At 46.9% G+C, this 20,431-nt stretch overlaps 1 protein-coding gene across 1 annotated transcript in view; it reads right to left on the bottom strand.

The window, feature by feature from the left end:
• Nucleotides 1-20,356, bottom strand: part of IRS1 (insulin receptor substrate 1) — a 62,368-nt gene extending 42,012 nt beyond the window's left edge. Inside the window, exon 1 of the mRNA XM_082657969.1 lies at nt 15,538-20,356. Coding sequence (XP_082514095.1) covers nt 15,559-19,308 — 3,750 coding nt within the window. The 5' untranslated portion in view covers nt 19,309-20,356 and the 3' untranslated portion in view covers nt 15,538-15,558. The remainder of the gene's footprint in view (nt 1-15,537) is intronic.
• Between the last annotated feature and the right edge of the window lie 75 nt (nt 20,357-20,431).

The raw sequence follows: 20,431 nt of genomic DNA, 5'->3' as shown, positions 1-20,431 counted from the left end.
TTTTTATAGATATGTGTATATATATATGGGTTAGTATACACACACACATTTCCTTACTCTGACAGCTGAGAGGGCAAAAAAGAAATAACATCCCAGTAGGAACAAACACATCTAGTGCCAAGATCTTGGTTTCTAATACAATTCTACAATAAAAGGAATAAGGGCTCCTTGGAGAAACCGATGATTCTAGGACTGGGGCAGGAAACAAATAAGATGATCATGGAGTATCTTATAATAACAGAAAGTAAGGAAATGCTTAAAAAAAATACTACTGAGTTAATAATGAGCAATAAAACAAGTTTAGTTAATTATAAAAATATTCATGTATTCTGCTCTCTAAATGGTTTTCAAACAACTTTAAGTTTCCTGGCCACTTTAGAGAACCCCAAATTGTAAACTGTATTTGATATAATTATTGATTTTTTTGTAGAAAAGTTGGATGATGCAAAATTTCTTTCAGAGGCAACTGGCTCTACAATTAAATTTAAGCAATTAAATATTGATATATATTATATTTGAAACCCAGAAAGTCATATTCAGTTTCATGAGCATTATCCAATCACTTATGAAATATTTTATGTTTATGGCCTATTTTCTTCTACGAATTTCTGTTTAAATTCATTTCCAGTCTTATTTCCTCTTTTAGCAAACTGATTAATAACAGTACCAATGTTGTTATGATTTCTTGTTTTATCTTCTGCACGTTTAAATGTATTCATTGTTTTATCTTTAATTTGTTTTTAGAACCTTACAAAAGTTTTTTTTTACTACATAAATTTAAATCTCCTGATAAAAATATAACTCATATTCAATTTACAAAAAAATAAAAGGACAAGGGTCATCACTTGTCACCACTACTAAAGTCAGAATGAGGGAAATAGGGCTTCCCTGGTGGTGCAGTGGTCGAGAGTCCGCCTGCCGAGGCAGGGGACACGGGTTCGTGCCCCAGTACGGGAAGATCCCACATGCCGCGGAGTGGCTGGGCCCGTGAGCCATGGCCGCTGAGCCTGCGCGTCCGGAGCCCGTACTCTGCAACGGGAGAGGCCACAACAGTGAGAGGCCCGCGTAACGCAAAAAAAAAAAAAAAAAAGAATGAGGGAAATAATCTCAGATTTCGTCACCATAAAAGCTGGTAACCACTAGAAAAGTTACCTCAAAATGGTGGAATTTACTCTCGTGATGTATGGATGTAACAGGAACATACCTGAAGATCCTTATTAGTAAATTACACAGTAACAGCAAAATAGAAATATTTTTTAAAGAGTAGTTTCAAGATATTGGTCTTTCCTCACATTTTGTATAAGGAATAAATGTAGAGAAAAGCAAACATATTAAATAATTGTCCAACAGAATTTTCAACCAAAACTTCAGAAAAGAATTGGTATGACAAATTACCAGTTTTGCATAATAGTCTTCAAAAGAAACCTCTTAGTACGCAGTGAAAACTATCAATACTACCATCCAAAACTACGACATAGCTGTGGTTCATGACACCAGCACACACATGTGGCCCAACACACAGTGGTGGCCACAGCTGTGGCCAGTCTTTTCCAGGGCCTCCTGGAGACATCACACACCCCGCACACCCTTCCCATGGTGTCATCTGTTCTAGATCTTGCCTTTCACCTAAGACAATCTTCTCTCAAGCAGACACACACGAATTTCAAGTCTTACTTCCCTCTTTCAAATCCTGCCCTTTGACATCAGGAAAATCTGACTTTGCTTCATTTGTGAGTCACAAGGCAACCTTAATCATGACTGAAAAACCCCAAGGAGTACAAATGACGTACTTAGATCCAGGCCAAAGGACGTGATGAGTTTTAAAGTAAAAGTACATGAACAAATCAATGTCAACCCCTCAAGTCCAGAAAAAGGGCCAGTATCCCTATTCCTTCTCTCAGTGGATGTTATTTGTCCCCCGAGAAGGCTGATCCTCTCTAGCCTCTCCCTCAACCAGTCCTCATGAAAAAAAGCTCTATGAGGGTCTGAATTTTCATGTGTTTTCTTTACAGTTGTAACTCAAAAACTTAGGGATATGCCTGACACTCAGTAGTATCTCACTAACTCCTTGTTGCATTCATTAACCACAACTACAAACATTTTGAGTCCTTGGCGATTCCCCAAAACTATCTTCAAGACCAGTTATGATTTCTTCAAACTTCCAGGTTCAGTAATTACAACAGTTTAATTATGGAATGAATGGAAACATGTAAGACAAGAAGTACCACCAAGTGTCAGACAGTGGTAACGTAGCTAAGAAAAACTCTCTGTCCTCCTGAATAGAATAGGATTCTGCTCTCCAGATAAATGAGGTGTTGGCACCTTTCCCACACTGTGGTTTAAAAACATATGGTCCCACATTCATTCATTCAGTATCTACAACAAATAGTGTCAACCAAATGCCAGACACATTGCACTAAGCATGTAAACCCAGTCAACCACCTTGGCAGAGAGAAAAATAGCCTAGCTCAATACCCGACACATACCCACTGGAAACACTTGCAAATTTTAGAAAGTAGCCTGAATGCCAATGTGACTGTGCAGGACCAAGAAAACTGAAGTCCTATTTAAAATAAAATAGAACACATTTATGTTACAGATCCTGGGGACTTGTGGAGTTTTATAATGAAAGGATGACAAATGTTTTGCTATATGTAAAATTGCTTGGATGTTAATTGTTAGCGTAATACTTAAAATTTCAAGCAATGTTTAAAAAGAATTGCTATAATAGCTGAATAGCTAGTTTAGAACATACATTCTACTCATCAAACTAGCCCAGGCTTAATCAAGAGCGGAAACAGGGGAAAAGTCTCACATCTTGGCAATTAGGGTCAATTGCTGAGACCAAGGTAACTTTTTAGCAGAGTAGTAAGAAGTACCACACTTGCAAAATGGAGTCGTTAAAATTTAATTCCTTTTCCCAGACCTTACCTATATTTTAGTAGAAGGGCTAATTAGCAACAATATACTGGAGTGGAAGAAAAAGAATGAGCATAGGGACAAATCAGAAGGCTACTCTATGAATCAAATACTTAACAACTGGCCTCTTTTTAAAAATAGAGGTAACTATGATACAATAATTATTTTTCAAATACTTTTCTCATTGCTTTTGATATCTTAAACCTCGGTGAAAATGCTATGCTCTGACCTAGATCAGTAGGCTACAATTAACATCAGAAGAACTCTATTAGCAGAATAAAAGTTGATGAACTACTGTTGGAAGCAAAGAAATAAATCTTGTCAAAACAAAGCAAAGTTTCTGTCAATCTTTAAAAGAATGGTTTGGGGGAACAGAGGAAGTTTCCAAGGATTTCAGACACAGCAATGAGGCAGCTGTAATTAATTTTCCCCAAGTTTTCATATCCGGTCATATCAGATTGCAAAGACTCCTGTAATTTTGTTTGACTATTTTAAAAAATATATTGTTAAATCTGAATATGATTTTTTAAATATTTGGCAAATGAAATGGCTTGAGGTACTCAAAATATATCCAACAGTATTGTTTTTGTTTGGAATTTTTCTAAAGCCGTCTTCTCCTTGGTTCAACAACTCTCTCCAGAACTGTTTGTTGATATACAAATTTTTAACTCGGCAAGCATTTTGTGTGCACCTCCACAGATGCTGGAGTCATGAAACAATTAGTGACACTACTCTCAAACAGTTTACAATTTTTAGTAGGAAGGAGTAGCATTAATCCAGTAATTAGAGCCAGGACAGGGGTTTCCATCATCTCTCAGGAAGGGGTAAGCTTTCTACAAGAAAGGAAAGAGACTGGGTGCTAGGTACACTGGAACCCAGCAAATCGAATACTCTAAATGTTTTCTTTGATCATTTAAATGTATTGATTTTACATTGCAAATGCAATTTTACAGATGGTGAAATCCATTCTGAACTCATCAGAGCTAAGAACTCTTTATTTATGTCCCTAAATACCTCCTGCCACTATTTTTTAAAATAATATTCCCCAAGCCAAAAAAAAGCCTGAAGTTTCTTTATCTCATGAGTAACCATAAATCATCTCAGTTGGGGTGGTGAGGAAGCCATAGAATGGGGTTCTATTCTTAGAGAAGAGACATTCATTTAAAATCCACCGAAAAGTAGCTTGTGAATTAGATCGAATTGGGTGGCATGGGGTTTTTTTTGTTTTTGTTTTTGTTTTTGTTTTCACACACACACACACACACACACACACACACTGTATTTTATTTTTACAAGAGATAAATAAACTGACACCAAGCATTGTAAATGGGTGACCACAACAAAAGCAACAATGATTGCAATTACCAAACACAAAACACACTCATACCAGGTCATGATATTAACATTCGGTCCAGTATGTGGCATGGGTTTTTGTTGAGGACTTCATCCTGCAAAGATGCTTTCCAAGAGCCCTGGTGGCTGGGAAGCAGGCTCTGAAGGGACAAAAACATTCCTCCTGCGAGTTTCAAGCTGGAGGCTAAAAGCACCAACCATTCATTTTTCCGTCTTGAGACACATTCCTCACCTGGTTCAAAGGCCCGAGAAACAGCAAGCCCGCACACTTTCTAAAGGTCGTCCCTTGCAGGGACTTGCGAGGGACCAAGGCTCAGGCTGCAAGATACCTTTGAAGACCTAGTTTTAGGAATAGAACCCTTTTTCCTGGACTATAGTTTCCATATCCTAACCCTCTGCCGCACCTCCCCACTCCCCCCCCCACGCACACGCGCACACGCAGACACCCACACACCCACACACACACACCCACACACCCACACACCCACACACACACACACACACACACGCAGTAAAGTTTAGGCAAAAGGGAAAGTTTTAACTATAATCCCAATGTCCAGGGCACCCTACTAGTGGAGGTAAAATATTTTCAGAAATTAAGTCATTACCCATTCTTTAAAAAGAAAATGTAATATTTATATTCCTTAATCTAACCAGAGGAATGGGATCAACTTTGAAAGAATATTATTGTTGAGCTGTGGTTTAAAGCATGCACTGGAATTGGGAAAGGGGGCAAAAACAGCAGTAAAGGGAGGAGTTGAGCGGGGTAGGTAGGAGTTGCCAAGACTGGGCTATAAATACCCTCACTCAGCCAGCCCCTCAAAACACTTTAGGGATCTCCCTCCCCTCCCTCTACCATGACATACTTTATACAGTGGCCCCATTTTGTTTTGTTCTGTAACCTCAGGAACATTTAAGACATTGGGGATTCTGGTAAAAGAAAAAGGTAAATACGGCCTGGTAGAAGATCTGGGGCAAAGAGTTAAAAGCCCTGCTTTGGTTTTGAGTGGGATGTTGCCAACCCTTTGGGTTTGCTTTCCAATAATTAGCAACCCTGCATTACCCAGATCTGGGCTTGTGCTCAGGTGGGAAAACCTCTTTCAACCCATTTGAAAGTCTTTGACTCCATTTCAGTCATTGCTCCCCATCTCTCCTCACTCAAGTTTAAGTTCTCATCCGGTCCAGCTTCCTGTGTCCATGGGAAAAGGGCAGTCTTGGTGAAGAGGCAGAGGGATCGTTCAAGATGCCTCATGTCCTCGGGGCTCTGGGTGCCTTTCCAGGACAACATTTCAATTCCAGTCCTGTGTGAGCCGCCTGAGGACTGTTAGAAAGTATAATTCTCTACTCTAGGAAAATAGTATGAATATTTTCACCAACCACCAATGGCATTAAAAATATAGACAACAGCCTCCGCTACTAGAAGCTCCAAGCAGTCACTTCTTATGTTTTTCTCAGAGGTGAACTTCTAGCTCTCAGTCATCCAGCAAGAGGCATTCATTCATTTGAACTCTCAAAACTATGAGACCCTAGTGTCCAGAAAGTCTTCACAAAGATCCTTAACCTTTATACTTAATCCTACTACACTATATTAAGAACTAGTTATTCATTCAGTCTTGGGGTGGGGGGCTAAGGGGGTTGGGTGCCGAATACTTGAGTAATACCATGAAAATTTGAAAATTTAGACACCTTCTCCTTCTCCATCAATTAGCACAAACACCTCAATGTTAGAAAAGGTGACCATTTCTTAACTAATGCTTTTCCTCCTTTGTGGGTTATGTACTTCTTTTAACCTGAGTATTCAAAAGAGGCATGGAAAATAAAGAGTACTTTTCTTTTTCCCTTTAACAAAAACAAAGCAGTGAGTCTACTGTAAGAGGTATATTGTCTGCTGTGATCCTTTCGTGTAGAAATGTGGGGTCTGCGTGTGTTCTTCCATGGAAGACTGAGCTGTTGGGCATTTACCCAACTTTCTATTACTAAGCTTCAAATTTTATGAGCAGCTCATCTCTGGAAAGATAAACAAAAAACAAGCATTGGAGGTGGCTTCTGAGAAGAGAAGCTGGGGAACTGGAGTGGGAGGAAGGCTTAATTTTCACTCTATACCTTTAAAAAAATGTTTAAACCACTTGAAACTTACAGCACATGCATGCATTGCCTATACCAAAATATTAACGAAAAGAATAGTGTGAATAGATACAGCAAACTATCATAAAACTTGGTGGTCTTTAAAAAAATGCTTTTTAATGTTTCTGGAAGAAACTACTATAAGCTTAAAAACAAGTATGACTGCACACCATCAAAACAAATAGAGAGAGAGAGAGAGAGAGAGAGAGAAAGCTTAAAAAAGAAAAGTGGCAAAATCTCAAAGAAGATTGTACTTCCCGCCAGAAGCAAGCACAGGAACCAGAGGTCAGAGGCTTAGAGGTCTTCACTACTAAAAATAAAAACCACTTACCCAAAGGGGGAGAAAAAGTCCTTGAATAATAGAGCTTCTAAGACCAAAAGAAAAGATTTTACAATTTCTTTTGCAGCCCTCATCTTCACCCCATGTTTCCTAACACTGACCAACCCGTGACAAGTACTCACAAAACTCCTGCACGTTTAACACCTGGACCCCTCTCCTGGCTGCTTCACTTAGACCAAAGATATCTTTTTCTTGCTTCTTGTAAATATTATGTTTGCTAGCAGAATGGCCGAAAATGCACCATTCTCCCAAAGGAGAGTTTCAACAGCCTTATAAACTATTTAAGTATGCTTGTGCTATGGTGAGGCAGGAAGCCATGGTTAGATAGCTGCAAAACTTTAAGACAGATGGGCACTTTAGCCCTGTAAGTATAGGAAAAATGCAGATTTTCACGGACTGCACCTTCTGAATCTCAATTTTTCCCCCCAAGTCAGCTGCGCCATAAGAAACTTGGTAACTACTTGGATGAATCCTCCTCGCTCCCATTTTTGTCCCCGTTTCCATGTCTTCATCCCCATCCTCTTAACAAAATACGTGTTATTTGGAATACCACAGGTGCTCAATGGTGTTTATTGAGGCAAAGTGGGGGAGGGGAATCATAGTTTAGGGCCTGTCTGGCCAAAGGCAGATCAGTTATTTTGGGGTTGGGAGGTGGGTGGCCTCCATTATTGTAATAATGGAGATGGAAAGTTCTTCTGATTATTCCCACAATCCCTAAAATTCAAGGCTAAGTATGATTATGTTTCATATCCCATAGAGCCCTTTTAATAATCTTTAAAAGAACAGGGAGATCATCATTGGAGAATATTGAATAGTAGTTAAATACATAGTAATTACTGAATATTTCAGAGACCTTCAACTGCTCTATTTTTAGCAAATGTCTTTTTTTAAAAATTTTGCCTGTCTCATTTAGATCATAACCTTCCTAAAAGAATCACGACTTTCTGTGTAAAATATAACTTGTTTGCCACACTAGATATGTATGAAGGAAAACAACACCAAAAGAATGCCTCTTTGATCATTTCAACAAACATAACACAACTATCAATTTCTCAAGATTAACTGATACCGTTCAGTACCATGACCTAAATATGTCAGGGAGGATCAGAGAACTCACATCAAAGTATTTTTTGGTCAACAGAAAAAAAGGGGGGGAGGGAAGTTTATCAACATCTTTTTTCTTTACTACAACTTGGGTTATACTGGCATCTTCTTCAGCCCGACCAATTAGCAACCAGTGTATATGGGTTTGGCTCCAACAGGGCCAGGGGTGATGGTGGACAGTGTGACACAGACTGGAAAACAGCAACAACAAACACAGGGAATGGCAAAGGAAGACAGTGAAGGCAACACAGCTTAATAAAATATTCAAGGTAGGGTAACAAAACCACAAAAATCTCCTCCCTGCTTGAAGATAAACACAATTAAAATGATAGTCTGACCCACGTATTTAATTCCATTGCTATCATTCATGAAAATGCAGAAAGGGGGTTGAAAAAGAAAAGCAGCCTTTTCAACATAAACACATCATTTGTAAAAGCTCTGTTATTCAAAGATCACTGACTCATTGAAGAAGCACAAATAACATTTATCCAACCAAATCTGTTTTAACAAATAGATTATAGTAGAGCCTGCAGCAAGATTATTAAAATGGAAAACTTTCCTCTTCCCATAGATGACAGTACCTTATATTTATCTGATCTATCTTCCGCCTATTCCCATAAATTAAGAATGGGAGGGCTTCCCTGGTGGCGCAGTGGTTGAGAGTCCGCCTACCGATGCAGGGGACACGGGTTCGTGCCCCCGGTCCGGGAAGATCCCACATGCCGCAGAGCAGCTGGGCCCGTGAGCCACGGCCGCTGAGCCTGCGTGTCCGGAGCCTGTGCTCCGCAACGGGAGAGGCCACAACAGTGAGAGGCCCACGTACCGCAAAAAAAAAAAAAAAAAAAAAAAGAATGGGAGAAAATACTACCATTTCTATACTGGCAGATTAAGAATAGAACCAAAAAGATTATATTTACTAGTCTATCATTTTAAAAAGCTTTACAACAACTCTTTTTGAAACATTTCACAATAGTTTGAAATGAGTATACAATTATACCATACCAACATCAAAATTTAATTCTGTTAAGTTAAAATTCAATGTGATTACAACTTCTGAGCCTGTTTCAATAACATTTTTAAAAGAATTTTTAAAGTTTGCCATATAGCTATGGACTCACAAGGTAATGAAATAATAAGTCAATTACATAATTATAAATGTGGTAGATTATCTATCTATTTTATCTATATTATCTATTATTTTAAACACAAGAAAAGTATTAGGGGCCTTCCCTGGTGGCGCAGTGGTTAAGAATCCACCTGCCAATGCAGGGGAAACAGGTTCGATCCCTAGTCCGGGAAGATCCCACACGCCGCAGAGCGGCAAAGCCCGTGCGCCACAACTACTAAGTCTGAGCTCTAGAGCCCACAAGCCACAACTACTGAAGTCCGCATGCCTAGAGCCCGTGCTCCGCAACGAGAAGCCACTGCAATGAGAAGCCCACGCACCGCAACAAAGAGTAGCCCCCGCTCGCCACAACTAGAGAAAGCCCATGCACAGCAAGGAAGACCCAACGCAGCCAAAAAAAAAAAAAGTATTAGTATGAAAAAAAGTTACAGAATCTTTAGTGTGAAACTGACTTCAAACTAATCCACAAGAAGCTATTTTCCTTGAATACAATTTCCAGTAACTCCGTAACATGAGGAAATAATTGAGGAAATGGATTTCTTTAAAACAAAGCAAAACAAAACCTTAAAATTGTGAAATGTTCCATTATACTAAAACTACCAACCCACCAAAATAAAAGGAACCATTCATATACTATACAGCTAAGAAATATATATGATTATAGCAGGAGGATTGGAAAAGCATTAGGTCAATGAAGTTTTGATTGCAAAAGTCAATAAACTATTCTAATGATTTATGAAATACACATGGAGGTGCCCAAAGGGTAGGAACCTCTGAATACATTGGCAACTGGACAGTCAGGATTACACTGGGTCAGGAAAGCACTGTACAGCTCAAATGACCAATCAAAAATCCTGAAGCACAAAGTCGGACAACAATGATTTCTGCCAGCAAGAACTTTTTCACACATCTAACAGAGAAAAATAAAACTAAACAAAAAACTGTGCACAAATTCCTATAGTTCCCAATTGCCCTCTCAGATTTCCTCTCCATTCACTCAAGTGGATACCTCACTGAAGGATTCTGATGGAACAAATGAGAAACATTGTCCATAAACAGACCACCAGCGCAAGAAGGGGTGATTTCCGACATAATAAACAGAATAATGTCATAGACATGGATTGGTTAAAGCCTGACCTATACTGTCAGGTGGGGAGGGATGCTTCCAACAGCTGACCTTAGGGAGGAGGGAGAGGAACCAAATCCAGTCTAGAGAAGGTTCCAAAAATTTAGACTGGTGTAGTCAGGAAGGTTTGTCTTAAGGTCTGTTAAAACCTGAAAATGCCCCCTCCAAACAAGAAAGGTTAAAAATCAGTCCTGAATCAAACCATAAAGAGTGATCCAGGAGTCAGAACAGGACAGAACAGTATATTCTAATGCACTTCATTACAACCCCATCAATAGCTTCTTCAGAAAGAATCCTCATTACAACTGACCCATTAAAGAATATCAGTCATTTTCTCCAAAATATCCCTACGTTTAGAGCTGCAAAGGAAGTTAGAATAATTTAGAACAAAATTCTCCAGTTACTGGTGAGGAAATATGTACAGAGAAATTAAGTGACTTTCTCAAGGTCGCTCAGCTTAGTGAAGGGCACAGGCTGTGCTACAATCCAAGATCTCTGGCTCCCAGAAGCTGTTTTTTCCATTGTATCATTCAAGATAGCATTAAACTACTTTCCGGGAATTCTGATAAACAAAGAAAAAAAAAAAAAAGGAGGAGGGAGGGAAGTATGCCTTTTTGGATTCCAAGTCTCTTACTCTTAAGACAATCTTGGAGATACTGTGTTTATCTGGGGGGCAATCAGATAAATGACTCCAATATATGAAATTTGTTATGGATTTATGTTTAACACAAAAAGCTAACGAAACAATGGCAGAAATTAAGAGGATTGTTAGATGCTCAAAGTTTTCTGGAACAGCAGAGAAGCTCACTCCCACCTGCTCAGAAGCAGTATTGGGGCACAGAATTACTCAGGGGCATAGAATTACTTCCTTACATTTTCACCTGCGATGTTTCAAAATGCTGCCTTTGGGGCTTATGATTCAGTGATTGCAACAGGGATTGCTGGCTGGTGAGAAATGCTTATTTGAGAGGGATGGGGAGAAGAAAATACTTCCATGGTATTTCTCTTTGTTATTTCCCCTCTTTATTGTACAAACGACAAATCTGAACAAATTTCCGATCTCTTCTGGTACTACATTTCACACAATTTTGGTTATGTGAGGGAGCACAACACAAATCTAGCAAGCTTTCAAAATCAGTGCGCCCAGCCTGCCCTGATGAGCTGTCACTAGGGCTGTCACTGGTCAAAAGACAAATCTGTTTTTGAGAAGCATTACCTCCAAGCTCAGTAAGGAACCCTACCCAAGCCCTTGTAACGAATTTCTAGATTCTCACGATTTGCAAGCAAGCTACATCAGACGTTTTCATTTCTCAGTGAGCTCCCATGGGCCGAGGATGGTCAGTTTTTGTTGATCTTATCTAGCTTGGTGCTTTGCAAACTGCAAGCACTCAATAAAGGGTTGACCCTAACGTAATTTCAAGCCAAATGAGTTTTCCGAATGATCCCCACACGGTGCCAGCCACAGCATTTGTATTTCCTACTCCGTTTTTTTCTCTCCTCCCTCCCAATAGTAAGAGAAGTAAATGTAAAAATCTTGAGCCAACCCAATCAATCCTACAACCACGTGCTGTAGAGCTCCCTCCTGCTTGCAGATTTCAAGACAGGAAGGTGAGGGAACAGGAACGTGGCGTAGTAGTAAACCGTAGTAAAGAGAGGAGGGAAACAAAATGGGGCACGTCACATGGTCACGGCCTGGATTTTTCTCAATTAAATATAAGAGGAAGCGTGTGTTTCCGGCCTCTGTCAGTGGGCTGGTTGGACTTTCTCATTCTTAGGATTCTGGTCTAGATGGACAAGAATAAGGCCGAATGCATAACATCCTCTGGCAGGGGGGTGGAGGGGGCGTGTACTTGCCTCAGTTCTGTGGGCTCCAGAGGGAGGGGGTGGAGGGAGAGGGGTGGGCTACGGAGGCCCGGCCCGCCACCACCCCCGGACTCCGGACCAAGGCCCCCAATCAACCCTCGTCCGAGGCCCCTCCCCACCCCTGCTGCGGCTCGGCCTACGCTCGCGCTGATTGGCTCCGGCGGGGCCAATCAGAGCCCGGCTGCCCCGCCCGCTCAGGGCCAGACTCTGTACTGCTCTGCAGGGGCCGCGGCTCGCCCGCCACCACCGTCAGCCGCCACCACCGTCAGCCACCACCACCTCACACCACGCGCCGGGGAAGGGACCCGGCCGCCCCCGCGCCCCCAGGCGACCGGAGGAGGGCGGGGCTGGAGTCTTCTTAGGGTGGCCTCAGCCACGCTGCAGATCTCCCGACCCCAGGCCAAAGGGGGCTTGCAGGAGGCAGGGGGAGCCAAGCCCCAAATAAATAGGGAGGAATGCAGGAAGCAGAGGTGACCGAGGAAACGGGAAAGTGCCAGAGCCCAGAGGGTGTGCGCCAGACAAAAAGGCCACACAGCGAGGGGACAGGAGGGAGGGAGAGGGAAGGAGAGATGGGAGGTAGCCGTGGAGGTAGGCATCCTGGAAATCACAACTAGGAAATGCAGTGAAAGGAAGAAAAATGGCCCATTTTGTTTTTCAAGGGCACGTAACAAAATGACCAAAAAAAAAAGGAACCTTAAAGCAATGGCTGGAGTCTGTGTCTTTGCCAAAGCCTGCTCTATCTGCCCTGCTGCAGTTACAAAACTAACACACAAATTGCGGTAAATGCTGGTTGAAGGTAGATGGGCTGCTATGCCCTTTCTGCCCTCCCTTTTGGGCTCTCAATGTACTCTCTGCGGAGAGTAGGCCACAAGTACTGCGAAATTATGAAATGGAGCCAAAAAGAAAAAAAAACACAATGGCAGGAACATGAAATAAGAGGTGGGAAACGAGCATAGGAGAGGGGGATAAAACAATCCAGCAGGTCAGAACCCAGAGGAGACACGGATGGCCAAGAGAGAGAAAAGAAACAGAAAAGGTGGTCAGACAGAAGGTGAATCAAGGGCAACCAGCAGTCCTGGGCACCTGCACTAAATACCTCAGAAATGTTCCAGTGAAAAATATTCAACAAGAAGAGCTGTTTAAAATGAGGGGTTAGGAGAAAGAGCACACATCTCTGAGCCCCTCATTCCTTTCCTATTTCAGGTTTTACTTGAGAAACGGAAAGATAGGCAAAGATAGCAATTGCTGAGGAAGTTAGGAAAACAAGGTTTTCACAAACTAACACACTCATTCCCAGGCAAAGTGGTTTGCCACAGACAGGTTTGATTTCTTTTTGTTTCAGATGATAGTTGCCTATCTCATCACATCTTTAAACTCAACAGGGCAAAGGCAGACAAGCAAAATTCAGGATGTAAATGTGCCAAGTAGCATTTGGTACCTCACTTAAAACACACACACACACACACACACACACACACTCATCTCTCTCCATTTACATCTTACAAATACACATTTTAGAATTTTTATTGCATGGTGCTATCAAAGCATGGTCTATTGCTACTCCAGGATTATTAAGGATATGCTTATATGGTTGTTCCAGGATATTATATTTTCCCTCAGAAAGCTAAGAATAGAAGATTGTTTTGTTTTGGTTGGTTCGTTTTTAGTGTATCCTCCATATGAGGAGGATTTTCTTTTAAAGCCCTTTTGAAAAACAAAAACTTTATTTGGTCATCAATTTCCTTCAGAACAAAATATTATTTATTCTACTCTCTTAAAAAAAAAAAACCTGTTCAAAGTAAGAAAACAGGTGAGGAAAACTTATTGTTTGTTAGCCTCATCTTTCATCTCCTTTAAAAGCAAAATCTTAGTTCTGCTGGGTTTTTCCCCTTCAAATTCTCATTCCTTTATAAATGAAACACTTTGCAACACAAACAGTTAAAGTGGTAGAGATTCCCATTTCCAAAAACATCATTTGAAATAACCAAAATTTTTACTGTTGAGGTAAACAATTAAATCTCTCTTCTAGAGAACGAATCATGAAAATAAATCTTGAATACTAATCAAATAAATACTTTGTGTAATATATCATATCACCTAAAATCTTAGTTTGAATGTCTGTATACCTGTACCTTGTTCTACAAAACAGAAAATGATATGGGTCAAATATTAGAAACTGTTAGAATCAAGGAGACTGTGACCACATAATAAAAAAATACCTATCACTAGGAACCCAATACACACATGAATTTCTTATGAATGGACACACATTAAGAAGAAAAAATGCTTTTAAAAGCTCATTCAGTGAAGCACATATAAAAAGACTATCACAAGATAATCAGTTTGTCAGAATAAAGTGTTTGCAAATGCTGGAAATTTCTACATTGCCAACTCATCTCATTATTTGCAAACTATACTCCTCTCCTCCTCCCACAATCATGACCACCAGAAAACAGTCTCAACAGAACCAAGGGCAGGCTAATTTCCTATTACAAATGTTTCTCATTTTCAATACAGCCTTAGCCACAGACCACCTGAAGCCAACTTTCAACATTTACTGAGGCATCTACTCTTGAACTTAAAAGGCAAACAATAACTATCCTACAAACGAAGAGTACAAGGGTTAGCCCTTACATTCAGTGCAGATGAAAACCAGACTCTTCCATTTCCCTGACTTAATATTCCTTCTTTTCAATGTAAAAATGTTAAGTAATTTTACAGAAGATGTACAGTAGACCCAATATGACCTGTGTGGTGTCTCTGTGCGGGCCTTTGCAAGGAAAGACAATTGTAAGGCACACAAGCTGAGATGAATTTTCGTAACTCTTAACTCAGTAATGGGTCCCAGACGCACGCAGACTTCACTGTATAAAAGCAGCCGTGCCTGTGAGGTTGTGGGTCGGTGTGTGAGTAATATTTCATAAATCTTCATGCAGGAAGGAACAAAAAAAAATGTCGCCAATAATTATGTTCTAAAGAGAGTCACAGACAGGTATTTCTTTAAATACGTAAGCCTAAGCAAGCTCTTACTTCTGAATCTTTTTAGGGCAACAGGAATACAAATTGATGCTTCCCACTGCTATTTATGTTGCCTTGTTATTGTGAAATCACACAACCAAAGTACACAGAGCAACTTGATAAAATCACCCTTAAGAGCTCTGAGAAATTACCTTTACATGAAGGGCTTAGCCCCTGTATTAATAAATATTTTTATAGAACTGTCCCTTCCAGAGACTGACCTAATTGTATAGTCAAAAGAAAAGTTCGATAAAGAGATCAAGGTTCTTATCCATGAACTTCACAAACCTCAGAACTGGTATGGTAGGATATATGTCTTGGAAATACCAAAGTACTTCACTTGGGAACCTCAAAGGAAAAAGCCCTCCTGTGGCTGCTTCTACAGATTTATCGGGCCATCAGCCAGGTGTCATCTCCTGTGTCCTGACCCCTCCCTCCTAGGAGTGCACTCCCTAGAGAAGCCGTGGGAAGGAGAGAGAAGAAGGCGCGGGGGCAGGGGAACAGAATTCGAGCGCAAGGTTAAAAGCAATTTTGTCTTCTGACTTTTGTCACCATGAAACGCACCTGCTGTGATGTCCAGTTGAGCTACTGGAGGTCCTCTGGCGGCTTCTGGAAACTGATGCTGGCATAGGCGCTTAAATCCTCGCTGGAGCGGCTGGTGGAGCCGCTCTCGCTGCGTCCCAGAGGCTGATGAGGGGGCGGGGGAGGAGAAGGCTGCGGCTGAGCGGGGCGCTCTTGAGGGCTCTGGTTGAAGTCCTTGACCAAATCCAGGTCTATGTAGTTAAGCCCATTCTCCAAACCCCCGGCGGCCCCGCACACTTGGGCCAGCTCCTTGGGGGCTCCCCCGAGCTCCCCAGGCCGCAGCCACACGTTCTCAAAGGAAGCAGAGCTGTGGCGTTTCACGTCCTCCGTGCTGCTGCTGCCACCACCGCCGCCCCCGGCTGCAGCCCCCGCTCCGAAGGGCACCGTGTTGCCTGCCCGGGTGGCACTGGGCGTCGAGGAGAAGGTCTCGGAGCTGTGCCGCCTCCTGCACCCTTGCGGGTCGGCACGGATCACTTTGGCACTCTGGTTGCGGTTGGGACTGAGGTTCACCCGCGTGAAGGCACTCGAGCCCCCGGGTCCCTGCGGGCCTCCCAGCAGGGAAGAGCGGGCCGCCAGCTCCTCTGCTCCTTGAGGCGCGGCGGGGGAAGCAGAGGCCTTCGAGGATGAGGAGGGCGTGGCCGCGGCGGCCCCAGGCAGGCTGGCCTCCTCCACGAGGCCACCGCCGCCGGTCCGCATGTCCGCATAGCTGATAGGGGCGACTGGCGAGGTGTCCACGTAGCTCTGCCGGGGACAGCCCATCTGCATGGTCATGTAGTCACCCCGGCTGCTGGGCACTGCCCTGGTGGGCCTGCACACGCTAGCAGCTCCAGGGGGTGCCGGGCCCATGCTGCCCGGCTGGACCCCAGCGCTCTCCCGCCAGGCGGCCCTCCGGCCCGGCCCCAGGTCCATGTTCATGTACTCTTCCGCGCCCGTCTCCTCCTCTCTGGGAGCCGGCTGGAGCTGGGATGGACACCGGACAGAAGGCGAGCTGTGGGAAGCCCCCGGGCCTGATAAGTAGCCCGGCTGATCGCTCCCAAATTCAATATTCACATATTCCCCTGGGCTCTTGGGCTCCGGAGGGGGCAGCAGGGGCGGCGGCGGCTGCGGCTGGGGCTGCGGCTGCGGCTGCTCTCGGGCCCGGGGTAAGGTGCTGGCCTTGGGATCCCCCAGGGACAGCCTCGTGGGCCGGGCCAGGCGGCTGTTGGTCTGGGCAGCTGTGTCCACCTTTCGAGGCAGATGGGGCTGCAGGACCTGATGGTGGAGATGCGGGAGGCCGGGCTCGGGCCTAGCCGCGCAGTATCCCCCGCCCAGGCTGTCGCTGCTGGTGGACGAGGAGGAATCTTCCGCCGCCGCAGCATAGAGAAGTCGACCCGAGCTGGAGGAAAGGCGGAGGTGCTGGTGCCGGGCGCCCTCCTCCAGCTCCCCGGGGCGCTGGGTGTGCTTAAAGGACCTTGGCAATGAGTAGTAGGAGAGGACTGTCTTGTGCTGGGGGTCCTCAGGGCCATAGTAGCAGTCGGAAGGGCTGCTGGTGTTGGAGTCCCCCACTGGCGACATGTTCATGTAGTCACCCGTACAAGACAACAGCTTGCCGCTACTGCTCTCCACAGGGAGTTTGGGGTGTGGCAGGGCGTGAGAGTGGTGGCCCCCTACCCCATTCGTCCAGAGCTTGCCATAGCTGCTCCCAGAAGGGGCGGCACCGCTGCTGCCGCCGCTGCTGGGCCCGCCTCCAATGTCAGGAGAGCAGCTGCCGCTTGGGGACATCATCATGTAGCCATTGGGGTCCACTCTCTGGGGATGGCGTCTGATGGGGTTGATGATCTGCTGAGGGGCAGACACGCTCTTGGGGCTCATGGGCATGTAGTCCCCACTGCCCTTTCGGCTCCCGGGCACTGGGGCCACCCCTGGGGACATGGGCATGTAGCCATCATCGGTGTGGAGGTTGGAGGTGTCTGGGCGGTGGTGGCCCACACGCCGCTCCAAGGGGTGCATTTCCAGACCCTCCTCTGGGTAGGAGTGGGTGGGCACGAAGGCGGAGTGCCGGTAGCTGGGCACTCGGCCTCCACTGCCACCTCCTGGTGGGTAGGCAGGCATCATCTCGGTATATTCCTCAATGGAGGCCACAGAGGACTGGGATGGGGTCTTCTGGTGGGAAATGGTAGGTGACGTGCCAGCAGAGTGAGTCCGCTTTCGGAACCGATTGTCCAGATCTGCAGCACTGGCTGCTTCATCCCCTGTCAGGGCTGGGCTCGTGCCCAAGCCGGCTGCCGGGATGTAGCGAGGACCGTTGCCACTCCGAGGCAAAATGTAGTGACCATTGGGGGCCGTGAGGGTGGAGGCCCCCTTGCCTCCCATGCAGATGTAGTTGCTCAGCTCCTCCTCACCGCGGGCCGGCGGGGTGTGGCCCAGGGAATCCGGGGTGACACTGCGGAAGGAACTTCGGAAGTCGCAGGGACTGGAGCCATACTCATCAGAGGAGATGAAACCGCCATCACTGGGGGAACCGGACACGGAAGCACTAGACCGCCGTGGGAAGAGACAGTCCGAGGTGGAGCCGTGGCCACTGGTGCTACTGGACGATAGGCTGACCGGGCTGGTGGCGGAAGGCGAGCAGCGAGAAGAAGGCATGGGGATGGAGCGGCTGTGGTTGAGAGGCGGGTGCAGCCGGGAACTGCCGCGATGCCGGTGGGCATGGGTCCTGTTGGTGCTGGGACTCACAGGACTGCCGTCCACAGAGGCAGGGCGAGACATGGTGCCTTCGCCATCACTAGAGGCGCGGACCCGGAAGGAGCCCTGCTTCCCGCCCACCAAGCTGGCCGGGGAGGTGGCAGTGATGCTCTCTGTGCGCGAGCGGCGGGTCAGCCCCACCTGGCTGGGTGGAGGGTTGTTGAGGTGATGCCTGCGCAGGGGGACACTGATGGGGTTGGAGCAGTTGGAGGAGGACTGGCTCTTGCTTCGAGGGCGGAACTCATCGCTCATGGCCCGCATGGCTTCCAGGATCGTCTCGTGCATGTTCTGGGCCACCACAGAGTCATCCACCTGCATCCAGAACTCCCCGGGTCCCGTCACTGCGGAACGGCCCACTTCGATGAAGAAGAAGTTCTCTGAGTGGCCACAGCGCCTGATGTTCATCAGCTGCAGCACCACCGCGGCAGCCTCCGAGTTCAGCTTCACGAAGCTGATGGTCTTGCTGGTCAGGCAGAGGCGGTAGATACCAATCAGGTTCTTTGTCTGACCCAGGCCCTTGGGTTTCAGGATCACCTGCCAGACTTCCTTGAAGGCGGGTCCTGGGGGCACGTCCCCGTAGCTCAAGTCCTCCCCAGCCTCGCCAAGGCCGGAGCTGCCACTGCAGCTGCTCCCGCCGCCTCCCGCCCCGGGAGCCGCGGCCCCGTCGTGGTGGCCCTTGGCACGGTTGTGCAGCTGCAGGAGGGCCTGGTACCAGCTGTCCTGCTCGGCCTCGCTGTCCGCCGCGATGGCAAAGTGCTCGTCCCGGGTATAGAGGGCCACCAGGTGCTTGTTCTTGGAGTCGGCCCGCTTGTTGATGTTGAAGCAGCTCTCGAGGGGGATCGAGCGTTTGGGGGCGCTCGACTTGTGCCGCCACTTCTTCTCGTTCTCGTAGTACTCGAGGCGCGCCGGGCCCCCAGCCTCGCTGGCCGCCCGCAGCACGAAGAATCGCTTGTGCATGCTCTTGGGCTTGCGCAGGTAGCCCACCTTGCGCACGTCGGAGAAGCCGTCGGTCTCGGGAGGGCTCGCCATGCTGCCGCCGCCGCCGCCGCCACCGCGCGGAGGGAGGCGCCGAAAAACAACCGGGCGGGGGGCGGAGGCTCCTCGCCGCGGCCCCGCACATGCAAACAGGGCTGGAGGCGGCAGAAACCCTGACTCCGAAATCCACGCCGCCCTCCGCGCCGGGGAGGGGCAGTAGAGGAGGACGCAGCAGCTGCGCCAAGGCGATAGCCCCGACCGGAGTTTACTGGCGTTTCATGCCCTGCGGGGAGGTTGCGCGTCCGGCGCGAGTGCAGCCCGGATACCCCGAGAGCCAAGTCTCCTCTCAGCCGCCGCGGCCGGGAAGAAGCATCTCTCGCCGCCGGGGCCAGAGTCCGGCTCAGGCAGGCGGCGGCCGGGGGTCCTGGCGTTGCCCCTCCAGACGCGCGCGCCTTCCCTCTTGAGTTCCCCTCTGGAAGTAACGATTCCCGAGGCAAATTAAATATCCTTGGGTAGGGGGAGGCGAGCTGCCAAGTCCCAACGTTGCACGGGGTTCTCCCTCCTCCTCCTCCTTCGCCTCTTCCTCCGCCTCCTCCCACCCCCCCCCAACCGTCCCCGCCGCCACCAGCCGCCCAAATACCAGCTCAATCGCAGAGACCGCGGCGCTGCGGCCGTTGCTGCTGCTGCTGCCGCCGCCCGCGGACGCGTCCTCTGCAGCCCCCGTTCGGGCCCATCTCGGCAGGCGGAGAAAGTGGCTTTTCCACGCGAAACGCTACTAGGCAGCCTGGGGAGCTGGGGACGCGCCAGAGGGACAGGCTCATCCCTGCCCCTCGCTCCAGTCGGCAGGGGAGGAGAGGGGGGAGGACTAGGGCGGGAGACGAAACGGGGGGAGGTTGGGGAAGGAGTCGGGGAAGACGTCTCTTCCCCGGGAGGCGCTGCCGCTGCAGTTACTTCTCCCCTCCTCCCTCCTCCTCGGAGAGTTGCCGAGAGCCCCAACCAAAACAAGCGGCGGCGTCTGGCTCTGCGCGCCGGCCCCCTCCGACCGCGCCGCCGTCTCACTCGGAGGAGAAAAACACGTGACGGAGCCTCTGCGCTCCGCAGCCTGGCCGCCGCCGCCGCCGCCGCCGCCGCCGGGAGGCTCCCGCCCGGGTCTCTACATTCCCGGCCGAGCCCGCCC

This window comes from Grampus griseus (genome assembly GCF_964374135.1).
Source record: "Grampus griseus genome assembly, chromosome: 7".
Taxonomy (NCBI): domain Eukaryota; kingdom Metazoa; phylum Chordata; class Mammalia; order Artiodactyla; family Delphinidae; genus Grampus; species Grampus griseus.
The sequence above is the reverse complement of the archived record's forward strand: the minus strand, read 5'-3'. Positions and strand labels throughout refer to the sequence as shown.